Genomic DNA, 14866 nt, shown 5'->3' with positions numbered 1-14866 from the left:
CGGCTCAACCTACCAAAAAGGCCTTTCCTCGCAGGATTGACTATGGAGAGGTCGTTACAAGGACTTCCTCCGATTACAAGGTCAAACGGTCCCCACTCTTCGATCTGACAGAGGAAAACAGACCAATGATTACTTCTGCCTTAACATGGATTCATCAAACAACTGACACTGCAGTGACTATTTTATTTATTGATTAATCTATCATGGCAATTAATCGATTAATCTGTAAAAAAAAAAAGTTGTCACATTGTGCAGATTTTTCATTTAAGGCTGTATCTTTCAGCTAATGATTAATCGGTTCCTTTCAATAATCGACTCATCAAGATTAATCTGATTAATCGTTCCAGCCCTGAATCAAAGGTGAAATCCTTCACTTACATGCTTGCGGGTTACATTGCGTACATCCCCAACGTACATGATGCGTCCCTGGTGCCGAACCATGCCGACAGTGATGGAGTCTTCACACACTTCCGATGCGACGTACTTGTCCACCTGGATGCCTAAATCTTTCAGCACCAGCAGGCCTGGGCAGAGCACAGAAGAGCAGAACACATGCAATGCTTTGACACAATTGCAGAAAACGATCAGCATCAGTCCAAAACTACTGTATTTTCCAGACTATGAGTCGCAGTTCGTTTGGTCCGCCAACTCATTCTCTGGACTGACTTGTGAGTCCTTTTTCCTCTTCATGATGCTTTTTCTGATTAAGTGTTTTCACACCTGCTAGTCTGATACACTGGTTTGACTGGGAACCAAAATTGCTAAATTTGTTACATTATCAGCTGCTGCTGTTCTGGTTCACACTGCACTGAATCAAACCAATCAAATTAATGAAAAAACCTGTTCCCCTCCTCGCCTGTGGTGGCGCTGCACCACGAACCACAGAAAGAAACAACACAAAATTATGTTTCTTCTTCACAACTTCCTTCTTCACAAGATGTAAACAAAAGTGGAGTAACGTCAGATTTTACCAGCTGTAGTATTTCTCTTTGGTTGTTCGTAAAAGGCCACAAGCCATTTCTCTTGCTAGCGTTAGACTCTTGCATCTGTTTTGGTTGTATTTACCCAGAATGCCCTGCATTGTAGTCCCCTTCCCGCTTTTGGAGCGGTCCTGGTCCGCTTGGCATTCACATATGGATTCAAACCACACCAGAGTTCACTTTAATCGAACAGAGACCAAGGTTTTTAAGAGGACCAAAGTTCGCTTTTTTGGTCGATTATGCATTCACAGCTCCCCAACTAACCAGAGTTTCTAGACAAACAAACTAGATTTTGGTTAAAGTGGACTAAACATGGCTGGTGTGAACGCACCCTTGTACTTCAGAGCGACTTATAGTCCAGAAACTACATATGAGGGTTTTTGCAGCTTTATAAATGCAAACCTGTGGCAATGCCGTCAAACAGGGAGAGGACTCTGATTGGTTTCCTCTTCTCTGCTGCAACTGGAGGGTACAGTTTGGCAGGTTCCTGTAAGACAGGTAGCAGGAAGAAGAGAGAATTAGACAGCCATGTAAGTGTGGGAACAAATTCATTTTATTTTTAGTTTAACCATATTCAACCCTTTAAAAATGCTCTGTTTGGTGGTAAATATAAAACAGACTTTATGAGCTTAGAGATGAATACTGAATTCTTTAGGGATGAAACAATTAATAGATTCATTTTACCCTAATTAAGCAATTAATTGTTTACATAGAGTGTTACAAAAGGAAATTAAACTGTACAGAATATATATACGTATATTTACATTTAAGATAAAAACACCTTTGTCTGTAAATATGTTTTAGCCAAAACTCTTCACCTGGTTCAAATTCTCTAAATGGATGCTGCATTTTAGTCAATAAAATGTTTATTTTCTTATTTAAAAATGATTTGAATTATTTGGTCCTTTGCATTCTTAATGTACTTATAATATAGTATAAAGTAAGCTTAAGTGGTTAAGTGAAAAATCTGAAAGATGTAACATTTTTTCCCCGATTAATCGCCAATTGATAGAATAGTTGATATAATTGATTATTAAATCAATCTAAAATAATATTAAAATAATCATTAGTGGCAGCCCTGGAATACTTCCTCTTTGACTACCAATTAGTGAATCTGTCACAGCTCTACCATCTGCTGTAACTGGCATAATCTCGGATTATATCCAGAGATTTTCACAGGAACCATTAATAATTGATGCGCTTTAAATTAACGCAGAGCAAGACTTACAAACTCCTGCTCATGATTGTTGGCGAAGAAGTGCTGTAGCCTGATGGGCCAGTCGTCCCGTCGCCGTAGCAACCCGTAGGTACTCTTGGGTCCGCACATGTAGCAGTTCCAGGGGTCCTCTTTGATTGCTGCTGCCGCTGAGCCGGCGCCGACCAGAAGATCTACACATTCCACACAGAAACACCTACACACACACACACACACACACACACACACACACACACACACACACAATTAATCGTCAGATTAATCAATAGATTAATCGATTACTAAAATAACCATTAGATTCAACTCTAGTTGGAATTATTTCCCAGACTGCTTAGCGGCATGTCTCTGAATCTTATGTTGCAGCATGAGAGCAAGTGATTCATAAATTCATTCATTTATGAATGATTTTTTTATTTAACTTGTTTTTAGCTGTCAGTTCACAGTAGTTGAGAACAATATCTTCAAACAGTATAGAAACTCTGTTCAAAATAAGCATTTCTGAGCAGAATTCAGTGTGACGTTTAGTAAAATGCATAATCAGACATTTTGTTCCTCCAAGATAAATCAAGAATTTAAATTCTTCTAACTAAAAATAAGTACCAGTAGTTATTTTAACTTGATAATATGAGTGAAAATAATACAGAAATGTATCCTGGTTCTGCTGGATGGGAATCCTTGCATAATGTGAAACAATTATTTGGCTTAAATTAAAAAATTAAGTCATAACATCTCAGAATTCAAGATTAGATAAATTAGTCTTATTGTTAAAACCAGCATAAAACTAAAACATAATTGACTTATTGTATTTTAAAGGCAGCAGGTTAACTTTCATTTTCACCTTCAAACGTTTTACAGAGTAGTTTACCATGCTCTACACATCAGTGAGTTCAGATTTATTGTTACTTCTGATTTCTGCTGTGAAAGTTCAGCACAAACACGCTAAAATCAACTGTGTACGCTACATTCATGTAAATAAATCTGTTCCTCGTGAGCGGGCTGACCCAGTTCCACATAAAGGCAGCCACAAATCAGATCCTGACATTCATGCATAAACTCTGTCCGTAAAAGTGAAATCTAAAACCATGTCCTGGCCACAAGAAGCAGCTGCTGCATGTCGGCGCAGAGCTGCTCTGTTGCTGACCTGCAGCAGTTGTTGTTTCCACACATGAGCACTTCCCTCCCTCCACAGCAGATGGTGCAGTAGGACTGGTAGCCGTCGTCGTCGTACTGGTAGGCGCATTCGAGGAACGAGTTCTGCGCAGGAAAGACACAGAATCAGGACAGGACAGCAACTGTTTCCATTTCCAACAGCAGCCATTAGCTAAAACTGATCACTATTTGTCAATCTAAGTAACTTTGACAAGAAAATTGCAATAATTCAAACATATAGAAGTACACTGTAAAACATTTGAGCCATATTTAGTTGTGTCTACTATCTGCTGCTCTTTAAGTCAAATAAATTTAGCCAGTTTTAGATTTTGAACCTAAATGTGAGTTTGTGAAAGATAAACTTACAGCAGTAAGTTGTGTTAACTTTTTATTAGTTTTGTCAAACCTCCAAGAGTTTTTAGTTTAGGACTTAAAAAACTGAAAGAAGAAAAAGACAGGAGTGGGAATTATTTCCCAGAATGCTTAGCGGCATGTTTCTGTATCCTGAGACGGAAGTGCGTTACATTGATCTGACGTTCTGTTCACAGTAAATGTTTCTGAGCTGAATTTAATAAAATTACTATCAGATCAGACATTTTGTTCATGTAATTGGAAACAAGAATTTAAATTATTCTAAAGTAAAATAAGTCGTTATTTTAATTTGATATTGTGAGTGAAATAATAGAGAAATTTGGCTCTTTAACAAATGAGGGAAGATTATTTTTTTGCATATTGTAAAGTAATTATTTGGTTTAAATTGCAACATTAAGTTAAAACTCACAATTCAAGATTAATGAACATAAAAAACAATGTTTAGATAACTTGTCTCTTGTTGTTAAATTGACTTCATGAAATTAAATTTCTGAGTTAAAACCAAAACAATTTTCTTGTCGACTTTAGTTGCATTTTTAAGGCAGCAGACGGGACTTTCATTTTCAAGTTAAACCACCTTAAATAATTTCATAATTTTAACACAGAACCTGCAAAAACCAGACAGCAGGATAAGTAGTGAAGCCTAGAAATGCAAAACAAATACTGCAACTGTAGATTTCAAATGCAAAACTGTACATTTTTTGATATTTAATACCTATAATCCTCTGCTTGGCATCCAAAATAGAAAAATGTCAGATTAAAATCCTGATTAGGCTCAATCAAACCATGTAGCTCAAAATGATCCAAGTCAAATAAAAACATTTTTCTGCTCTGTTCCAGATCAGAGCCAAACTTTTCTGACTTCACAAGCCTCAGTCAGAACCCAGTTAGGGTTAAATAAATCACTGCGACATAAATCCGTTAAATAAACTTCCAAATAGCATCTTAAGTGAGAAAGAAGAGTTGTTGTTTTTACTTTGCAGCCCTGGCACATTGCTCCCAGGAAGAGAGGATGCTCTAGAGAGAAATTGAGGCTTCCGCAGGAGATGCAGATATCTGGACAAACACATAAAACCAACACAGTAGTTGAATTGTCTCTGAAAACTAACAGAGGACTCACTGGGTCATAATAAAGGAAGAAGAAAAAGGGCACATATTTATTGGAGGAGGAAATAATTATCCAGCAATGACAGCTTGATGAGGATTACAGCAGCTTTTACAAATCATGTTGTAAAAGCTGCTTGAAACCTTTAGTAACATAGGGTGCGTTCACACTGCAGCCTGAAGCGACTCAATTCCGATTTTTTTGACGTAATGCGACCTGTATCCGATCTTTTAAAGGCAGTATGAACAGCACAGGTCGGATTCTTTTTCGAATGTGACCCATATCCGATTTGTATCCGATTCAAATGCGACCCAACGTCCAGGTCCCCTTCATCCGAACTGAACGTCACTGATTCTCAACAAATCTCACTATTCTGCGTCCTGATATGCGCAAGCGGGAGGAAAAACAACAACCATGACGGACAAAGTGAGGATTAAATTGTTAATATGCTGCTCCGGTCGGACAACAACTTCAAATATATAAGCTAAGCCCCACCGTTAGCCTCCATGTTTACTTCCGCAAACACTGAGCACTTCTTCTTTTTATGGCGGTTGGTAGAACACTGAGAACGCTGACGCTATTGCGCCCTCTACTGCGCATGCGGGACACTTTCAGGTCGTTTGCCCGTTCAGACTGCAGAACACATACAGGTCGCATTTACTGGCAGTGTGAACGGCCCGGCAAAAAAATCGGAATTGCCAAAAAATCGGAATTGAGTCACTTCAGGCTGCAGTGTGAACGCACCCATTGTAACCTGGATGAAACCAAAACATATTTTTACTACAAATGTATCTCATTTAGCTAATTTTAGGGTTCTTACCTTCTATATTCCTGGTTTTCTTTTTGATTTCATGTATGAGTCTCTCTGGAAAACACATAAAACAAATACAGATAAAGGTTAAACGACAACCTCTTTCTCTTTTTCACTTTTACACATGGGGACAAACATTATGATATAATATCTAGAAGGAGCAATTTATGATGAAATGTATTTGCAGACTTTACCTCTGGTCCCTTCATCAATCACCTCTCTGATTTTCGCTTTCTCTGCTGAGTTTTTGCGCGGTTTCTTTGCAGGTGGCGGTGTATACGCTGCCTCCGGCTCTGGCATCATCTCAAGGTATCCTTCCTTAAACTGATTTTGCTCCTCTGTGGGAGAAAACACGTATGTTTACCAGGATTTCTATTATTTTAAACCTTCTGCAAGCATTTTCTAACAGTGTTCAGACAGCATCAAACAGCCCAGAAACTAGAATAAAAAGCACTAGTTCCACTAGCAGATATTTTTACTTAAACAGGAAAAACAGAAACACAAATCTTACCAAGTAATTTCGGTCTAGTTTCCATTGCAAATATCTTAGTAAACTTGAAATAACACAAACTATCTGACAAGTAACGTTTAAGCCAGCTATAGAGACTTGTTTAAGTCAATAATTCCTTAATATTGATGAAAAAGTTCCAGTTTCATTGCCAGACAATTTAACTTATAACAAGACATTTTCACCATGTTATAAGTTAATTTATCTGCCAGCAGAACAAGCATCTTTTTTTTAAATCAATATTAAGGAATTATTGACGTAAAACAAGCCTTTATAGCTGGCTAAAAAAATTACTTGTCAGTTAGTTTGTCTAGTGCAAATTGTCAAGTTTACTAAGATATTTGCAGTGGAAACTAGACCGAAATTACTTGGTAAGATTTTGTGTTTTTGCAGTGCAAGTGAAAAATCTGCCAGTGGAATTAGTGCTTTTTAAAAAATATATTTCCAAGAATTATTGACTTAAGTGGTCAAGCTTATGTTTCTTGCTGAAACATCTTATCTTTGTCTTAATTAAAGTTTACTAAACTAGAAACTAGAGAAAAATACTTGGTAATAATTTGTGTTTTTGTAGTGTAGAGAGAAAAAAGGAGAGGGGAGAGAACACAGCCCTGATGGACACCACTGCTGATTGTTCTCACGTGACATATTTCAAATAACTTTTATAAATTTATCACATGCCAGTTAAAGGGTAAAAACTCTGGGGAATAATTGACTCTTTGTCCTCCTTGATTATCGTACAACGCAGGTTGAATGTGCTTGTCATGAGCAGCAGCTGGTCACCTTCTGGGGGATCCAGCGACTGTGGCCCGTTGGGCAGGAAGCCGGTCATGGCCCACTCAATCATCTGTCTGGTCTGAAGCTCCACGCCTTCAGCCTCGTCGCTCGCATCACAGGAGGGAACTGGTCTCCCTGCTCGCACACTTGCAACCTGAGCACAATCAATCACACAGAGCTGATGTTCTTTTCTGGCAGAATCAAAGTAATAGGAAATTACATAAACAAGAATAGTATTGATTAATCAAATTAATTGTGATTAATCTATTATTGAAATAACCATTAACTAATTCAGGAATTGATTAATCGCTAACTACAGTATACAGACTCAAAAAAAAAAAATTGTGAATGAACATATTCAGAGCAATAATTAAGGCAAAACTTTACAACAATATACATTTTGTACTAAAGATGAAATAAAAGAAAACTGTAAATATGATCAGTTTTAGTTTCACCCGGTTCAAATTCTGTGAAAAAAGTTTCCTATTAATCACCTTTTGCTTTCCAATTATTAAAATAAAGTGTAATCACATTTTGATGTTAGAAGAGTTTTTGTTAGCTGCAGATGCATCCTTTGCTAAAAGTGTTATTGCGTTTTGGTCAAGAAAATAACTATTTTCTTATTTTAAATCTGATATTGTATAAAAACACTTAAATGAAAAATTTGCAGAATGTGCAAATTTTTCTATACGATTAATTGGATTATTTTGACGATTAATCAATTAATCGTCAAAATTATTGTTGTTGTTATTGTAGAATATTGTGCTTCTCATGGCTCTTGCTAAAAGTACAAAAGGATGAAAGAAGTTCTGCATTACTTGCAAAACACACCCACTAAATTATAGATTACCTGACTCAGATGTTACCACTGAATGTGGGCAAAACAGGAGAACATGAATGTGGGCAAAACAGGAGAACACACCTCCACAGATCAACAATAATAACTACATTTGGCATAAATTGGTAGGTCATGTTGCATAAGATATTAGGCTGCACAGTTGTTTTCTGTGTGTAACCATAGATGCCAACAGGAATAAAGCCCACATGCTACAGGTCAGTAAACTGTGACTCACACACTCCGTAATGTTGGGAACACAGAGTGAACAGTGGGTTTGCTACCTGCAGGGCCTCAAAAATGGCCTTCCGGTACATGGACTGCTTGTTGTACGTTGGCTGGTGGAAAGCCGATGAGAAGGAGCTCAGAGGCATCAGCTTCTCCACACAAACCTGCAAAACAAGTTAGAAAGAGGTCAATATATCAGGTTTTTTATTTGTTTATAACCAAACGTTTGACTTTTTATTCTAGTTTTGAAAGATACTCACAACGGAGAATTTTCCATCACCGAACCACATGACCCAGCGAGTCCCGTCTGCAGCTCGACTCCGGCCGCTCATCCACCAGGAAACGATCCGGCCGGGCCACCAGGAGAAACCTCGCAGCTTCCCAAACACTAACGTTCCGATGCCAAAACCTCGCCCGTCCTGAGGAGTAACACGGGAGTCAGGGTGCCACCAAAGTCAGCATGAAAAACATTTTTTATAGAAACTGATATGTTTTTTCCATCTTAGATACATTTGTGACTTTCTTAAAGGTGACCCATTATGCTTCCTTGAACAGGTTTGGATAGATTTATGGGCTATACAAAACATGTTTCTAACACTTTTGAACAAAATAATTCTTAGATAATGAAATTTTAGTTTGGTTACTTCCAGAATGAGCTGCTTTAGGGCCTCATATCACTTTAAATCAAAATAAACTGCAGCTTTTTTACTCACACGTCAAAATGGCTGCAAACAGATGCACAATTATACAATTGTACATCTTTGAAAAGCATTAGTAGAGCCGCCTACACAACCAAAAAAATGCAGCGAGTGGTTTCTGGATGGTAAGTAAACAGCAAAGCACTTGTCTTTTCCAGTAGCCATTGTAGAGGGCATACAGCGGTAAAACCAGCTGGTTAATGGTGCAGTGCCACCTATCGTGACTCAACAATTGGGAATTTTTTTAAAGTCATTTTCCAGACACCAAAAACATTAACTTATTTTACAACATGGCTTGGTAGGTGTTTTTAAGAGCTTATTCTGTTTTAGAAGCAGTTAAGACCCAAATGACGGTACAAAAACGTGCAAAAAGTGAATTTTGCATAATAGGTCTCCTTAAATGGAAACACCACAATAGCGAAATTGTGTTTTTTTCCACATTAGCAGAAAATCAAAAAGGTTTTATGGACGTTTGTAATGGAAACGCAAATAGTGTGGGATTGGATTTCTATCACACAAAGCATTTTGCATGATTGCAAAAAAAGTTCTGTTTTATATTTATTTAACCAGTTTAGTCCCATTGAGATCAGAGATCTCTTTCACAGGGGAGATCCAGCCAGGACAGCAGCAGCAGCATAGTTACAACAGAAACAAACAACACATAAAGGCTTGGAAAGTTGAAGCTTGGATTGTAACTTTTTCCAGGTGTGAGAAAAGCTTTCTTGCCTGGTTGAGTTTGTATTTTAGGGACAACAAACTGCAGAGCATCCATAGATCTAAGACTGTAACGTCCATGTTTCCTGGCTAACAGACGAGATAGACAAGTGTTACAAATAAACACATACCAACAACTGATCCATAGTATACATAAAGACGTCAAGTTAATTTTAGAATAAAGTACACAATGATACGTAAGAGGACCACAGCTGGCAATAAATCCTGATGGTATACACTACCAAGCATGCAAAGGCAATGTAAACTACATCCATCATCGTTCACGATAAGCAGAAAAGATGTTTCCACCAATTTCTGTTTCACACAAAAGGAGAAGCAGGACTTATTTCTCCTGTAATGAAATCCTACAATATATTTTTTACAACATACTGAATATGGTCAGTAGAAGTAAATTTATTATAAACTAAATATCATAGATACTCAATGTCGTTCTCACAATTCCTGGAACAGTAAAAACTGAAATGTTGTTTTCTCTACATTTAAAAGAACCTGCATATGACACAACTATTCATGCAGTATGTCAGATATAACTAGAATAAAGGAGGGTGAATTCAAATGCTTGCCACACTTTTCAGATTTTTGTTTGTAAACAATGAAAACTATGGACAATTAAAAACCATGTATTTTTGCGCTACCATGACACAGTTCTGCACCACATTGCAATAAAGTTGGTTTAGTTTTTCCCATAAATGGATGAGAAAAGACTAATCTAATTAACTCTTTGGCTATGGATCCAAAAACAACCAAAAAAAGAGAAAAAAAACAACCACAGAGATGCCAAAGAACATATTACTCATCAACATAGTCACCACCTCCCACCTGGTATGGTGACCAGAAAAGTTCTGAAAACACTGAAGCATGACCAAAACACTGCGCCACGATTTTCACCCACACTAAAATCTGGCAAAAACAACTCCTACTCTCCTCTATTAGCTCAGGCTTGTTGTAAAGTACCAGCTTAACCAGAAGACCGTTTTGTGCAGCTGCAAGTCCTTTCCTGCTTCTCTGCCTCAGGAAATCTTTGACCTTTGTCCCTTTTACACCTCCTAGAGAAATCTTACCCCTCCAGGTTGGAGTCTCCACATTCTTTCAGGTTCAACAAACATTTTCTGATCACATCTACAAAAGCTGGCACAGTTTTGCATTAAGTAAAACTGTTAATCAAATCATTAATTGATTACAAAATAAACATTTATTTTTTGTGTTGAGTCTGCACGATGTAGTTGTAGGGGCATGACAAGAAAATAAAACAACAAAACTATGAGAATAAAGCCAAAAATAATACAAAAGTCATAGTATTACAGAAATGAAGTCATACAAGTACATCTTTATTCTCGTACTATTATTACTTGATCCTCATATTATTGCGATTTTATTCTCGTAATATTATGACTTTATTGTCTTAATATTACAACTTTATTCCTATAATATTTCAACTTTAACCTTGTACAAGTTTATTCTGTATTACCCTATTCTTGTAATTAAAATTTTTTTTATGTATTTATTCTTCTTAGTATGGCCCAAATACTCCTCAATTCTCAAATATTTTGTTATTTCATGCACCTGGTACTCAATCTCGCTGGGGATAGCCTGGTCTCCCCTAGCAACGGGATCCGGCGTCACGGCAACTGTTGGAGAGGCCGGATCTGTGTGTTGTTGTGAAGGGGGCGGGGCCGGGCTGGCTGGCTCCTCCTCTTTTTGAAAGCCGGTCTCTAATAGGTCGTCCATCATGTTAATCTCCGCCTCTCTGTATGCCCGCTGCTCCGCCTGCGGGAAAAGAGCAGAAACATTTCTCTTTCATTATCAAATTTAAAACTCATTTCTGATGACGACAATAAATATTGAATGCATTTCCTTTACAGTGGAATTTATACATTTTGTGCTTACATTAGAAACATAATTCAGAAATACTTTATTTAACCCAAACAGAAATTAAATCATTCAAGTATCATTAAAGAATCTTTGTGGATGGTGACAGTTTGGGTGGGAAAGATCTCCAGTAGCAGTCAGTAATGAATCTGAAGAAGAAGCCTCTGACTGAAGACTTTGTCGTGGCATTATAACACATCAATTTGCCGGAAGCAGAGACGATAATTCACAATAACATGTAGTTGGCAAGCACTGCTAATCCATTTCCTTTGTTTTTGCTGCTCCTCCTTAAACCTCTGCCTGGCTGTATCATCAGGAAGAAAAAAGATGTTGAAGTAGGGGATATGATAAAACAGAGAGACGCTCTTTGGTCCTGCTCTGCGTCCTTTTAGATTTCGGGTCGTAGTTTAGGTAAGTTGTAAAAAGAATACTTGTTGCCTCATGACAAGTATCCGAAAGTAAAGAAAGTAAAACCAAACGTTTTTCCAGCTGCACAACATCCAAAACCAAAGCCTCAACTAAGAAAAGTATAATTTTTAGAAATGAATAATGCAATATATTTTATCCAGAAAAATGTAAATATAAATGCTTAACCAATGTTTGATAAACAGGTACTCTTAAGCCTTTATTAGTTTGTATTTATTTCCAGAAAATAAACATGCTGCCATAACTAACTACAAACTGTGCTGTCCTTGACACATGACCATAACATCATGTTTTACTCCAGCTTGTCTAATCTAACATCTCTTTTTTCCACAAAGTTGTGCTTTTTGTGGCTTTTTTCCAGCTGATCTGATGGCTGCTCCAGATCAAGACCTTTGAGACCCGAGCTGCAGGAACAGTCCTTTAATTGTTCCACCAAACAGGAAGTGAGCACAGAGAAAACGGGTGCGGTGGCAATACAGTTCAACGGGTTCATCTCGGGCAGAGGAAGGCGGGAGGGAAGACAAAGAGTCTGTCAGTAAATAGGATTAAATGATAAATCTGGATAATACAGCAGAGGGAGAGAAAGTGTAGCTTTCTGTGAAACAGAAACGCAGGAGATATGAAAGGAAACTTCCAAGCCCGGATCTACTAAATAACTTCAAAATATACAAAGTTCAAATAAATCAGTTAAAGTGAAAGTCTAGTATTTAAACTCCAAACACTATAAAAAAGCCATTATATTACTGTTTTGTTTTCTCATTTTAAAGGCATAATCCACCACTTTAAAGTCGAGTTAAGGAGCTACCAGTAACATTAACCTGTGATCTGATTGAGTGTTTTAGAAATCGACTCTATTTTTTTTTAAAGTCTTTAAAAGTGACAAGGCCTATCAAAATAACCAATAAATTAATTAGCAGCATATTAAAACAAGCTAAATAATTTCCATTCTTTTTCCTCTCTGTCTTTCTACCAAAAAATGCTTAACAAAAGTCTTCAGTCTGGTGTTTTGGTCTCAATTAGCTCATTTATTTGAAGGACAACTTTGTTTACAGAGACTTTATAATTAATTTTATTTGTTGTTTTGTTTATTCATGCTGGATATTTAAAATGTCTTCCCGTTCCAGTATTAAATGTTCATTAGAGATTAAATCTTCTTAATATTTCAGAAAGTGCTCCTGCATTACTATACCATTACCATTATAGTACTTGAAAATGGTCTCAAAACAATATTATTGTTTATTGCAATAACTTTTGGTCCTATTTATCATCCAGCAAAATGTGTTATTGTGACAGGCCTAAAAGTGACTTATGATGCCTTATATGAACAGGTTAGAATGGGTTTATGGACAAGATTATTCTCAAATATTGAAATTTTTAGTAGACATTCATCTTCTACTACTCTTACAACTTTATTCCCACAATAACATGACTTTTTTCTCATAAGTAAACAAAATATTTCTCTAATCCCCAGTTTTGCAGATCAATATCCACCAGAATGGAACTATTAATATGAAATGCAACTACTAATTTAAGTAAATTTATTACAAATGTCCATGTTAGAAAGCTATTATATGAAAACAACATGCTGCCATATCTAAATGTTGAGCTGGGTTAAATAAACAGAAACGGCGAGAAAGCTCGATGATTTCATCCGCTACTACACCGTAAGAATCCCACTGTGGTCCAGATGTAAGATTCGATGACTCCACCCGAGGTTTTATAGGTTTTTAAAAGTTTTTTTCTTCCCTACTGAACTATGCGGTTTGTACTCCAGCTGAGCTGGAAGTTGTAATGTAACCGTGAATGTGTGAAAGAAGCTGAAGAAACAAAAACTTTACTGCATCACTCTGGAGAGGAAGCAAGGCAATAAATCGTAAAAGTGAGAGTTTCAGGGATGCATCGTGGATCGCCTCAGTTTGACTCTGAGGTGAGGAGGTCATTTCTCCCTGCTTCTGTTGACCTCTGACCTCATAAAATACCAATCAGTCCGTTCAAATGGAACATACATGGACCGTCATGCACATTTAAACACCCACAGCAAGCATATCTCCATATGTTGGCACAGCTCTTTTCAATATGTCTATTTTAATTTATAAAACTACTTTGTTGTTCTGTTTTTAATTATTCATTTATCTAAGAACAATTTGTTGTTCTTGCTAAGAAAGAAACTCAACCATTGTTCAGTCAGGTCAGAATTTGGGTTGTATTAACTTGCGTTACTACAATAAATCAACCTGAATCGCCCTCTTTGGATGACAACATGTTTGTTGCCTAGCAACATCAGCTGCCTGAACAAGCTACCAGAAACATGAGTCACAGATGAAGGGCGAATGTGAGCTCATCTTCTTCGTTTTCTGAGACGGCCTCATCCATCCAAACACTTGTTTGTCCGAAAGTTGTGTTTTACAAAGTGGGGGTCGCGGGCCCCTGCGGGGCCACCAGGTGGCAGTAGGTGGGCCTCAGAGAGTTGGAGGGAAGATGAGAAAAAAAAAATCTAATAAATTTTTTAATCATAAATTCTTATCAAAAGAAAATCTAATATGTCTTGTAAATATCATATAAGTTAAAATAAATTAAATCCTATTTTCTGATTGGCTGATTGTAAAATTTATTATGCTGCTTTGCTCTTGAAGGCAGCATTTATGAGAAACGATTGCAATAATTATTGAATAGTGACTAAAAGTGAGGAAAAAATTATTATTTTTTTTACATATTTTGTGGATTTGTAAAAAGGAATCCCTGACCAAAAGCTAATGATGTTTGGGAGGTCATGACATGTAAAAGTTTGGAAACCCCCGTCCTAGAGAAACTTTAGAGAATGGAAGATTTGCTTCAATAAGTGCAATGATCTTGTTTTTAAACCATGTTATCAGAAACTTGAAAATACATTTAAAAACAAATAACACATTTCTTAAGCTTTATATTAATTTCATGGCATCCATATATATCTAATGTGTCTATAATAATCTATGACTAATGCATATTTTATCAGCATTTACAAAACCTCTGATAAGGTTTGAACACTTTGCTGAATGTTAATTTGCGTAATATGTCTAGGATACAAATCTTGCAAAATACGAGTGAGATTTTTCTAAGATTTTAAATAATCTTTTAACCTAGAACTGGGTTAGAACGGCAGCATTCAGACGAGAATGCATGA

At 36.8% G+C, this 14866-nt stretch overlaps 1 protein-coding gene across 9 annotated transcripts in view; it reads right to left on the bottom strand.

Annotated features, from left to right (window-relative positions):
• The window catches only part of LOC106926993 (DNA (cytosine-5)-methyltransferase 3A-like), a 56164-nt gene that overhangs the window by 7121 nt on the left and 34177 nt on the right, over window positions 1–14866 (bottom strand). For all 9 annotated transcript variants that reach the window (XM_015002241.2, XM_088002171.1, XM_088002172.1 and 6 more), the window contains 12 exons: window positions 10975–11178; window positions 8239–8397; window positions 8035–8142; window positions 6922–7069; window positions 5828–5971; window positions 5643–5687; window positions 4694–4773; window positions 3338–3450; window positions 2209–2392; window positions 1383–1467; window positions 379–524; window positions 14–104 (listed from right to left, as the gene is read on the bottom strand). In XM_015002241.2, coding sequence (XP_014857727.2) covers window positions 14–104; window positions 379–524; window positions 1383–1467; window positions 2209–2392; window positions 3338–3450; window positions 4694–4773; window positions 5643–5687; window positions 5828–5971; window positions 6922–7069; window positions 8035–8142; window positions 8239–8397; window positions 10975–11178 — 1507 coding nt within the window. The remainder of the gene's footprint in view (window positions 1–13; window positions 105–378; window positions 525–1382; window positions 1468–2208; window positions 2393–3337; window positions 3451–4693; window positions 4774–5642; window positions 5688–5827; window positions 5972–6921; window positions 7070–8034; window positions 8143–8238; window positions 8398–10974; window positions 11179–14866) is intronic.

The sequence above is a fragment of the Poecilia mexicana genome, unplaced genomic scaffold, assembly GCF_051168715.1.
Source record: "Poecilia mexicana isolate PSO_F unplaced genomic scaffold, ASM5116871v1 scaffold_21, whole genome shotgun sequence".
Lineage (NCBI taxonomy): Eukaryota > Metazoa > Chordata > Actinopteri > Cyprinodontiformes > Poeciliidae > Poecilia > Poecilia mexicana.
Note: the sequence above shows the minus strand (reverse complement) of the source record. Positions and strands in the feature narration are given on the sequence as shown.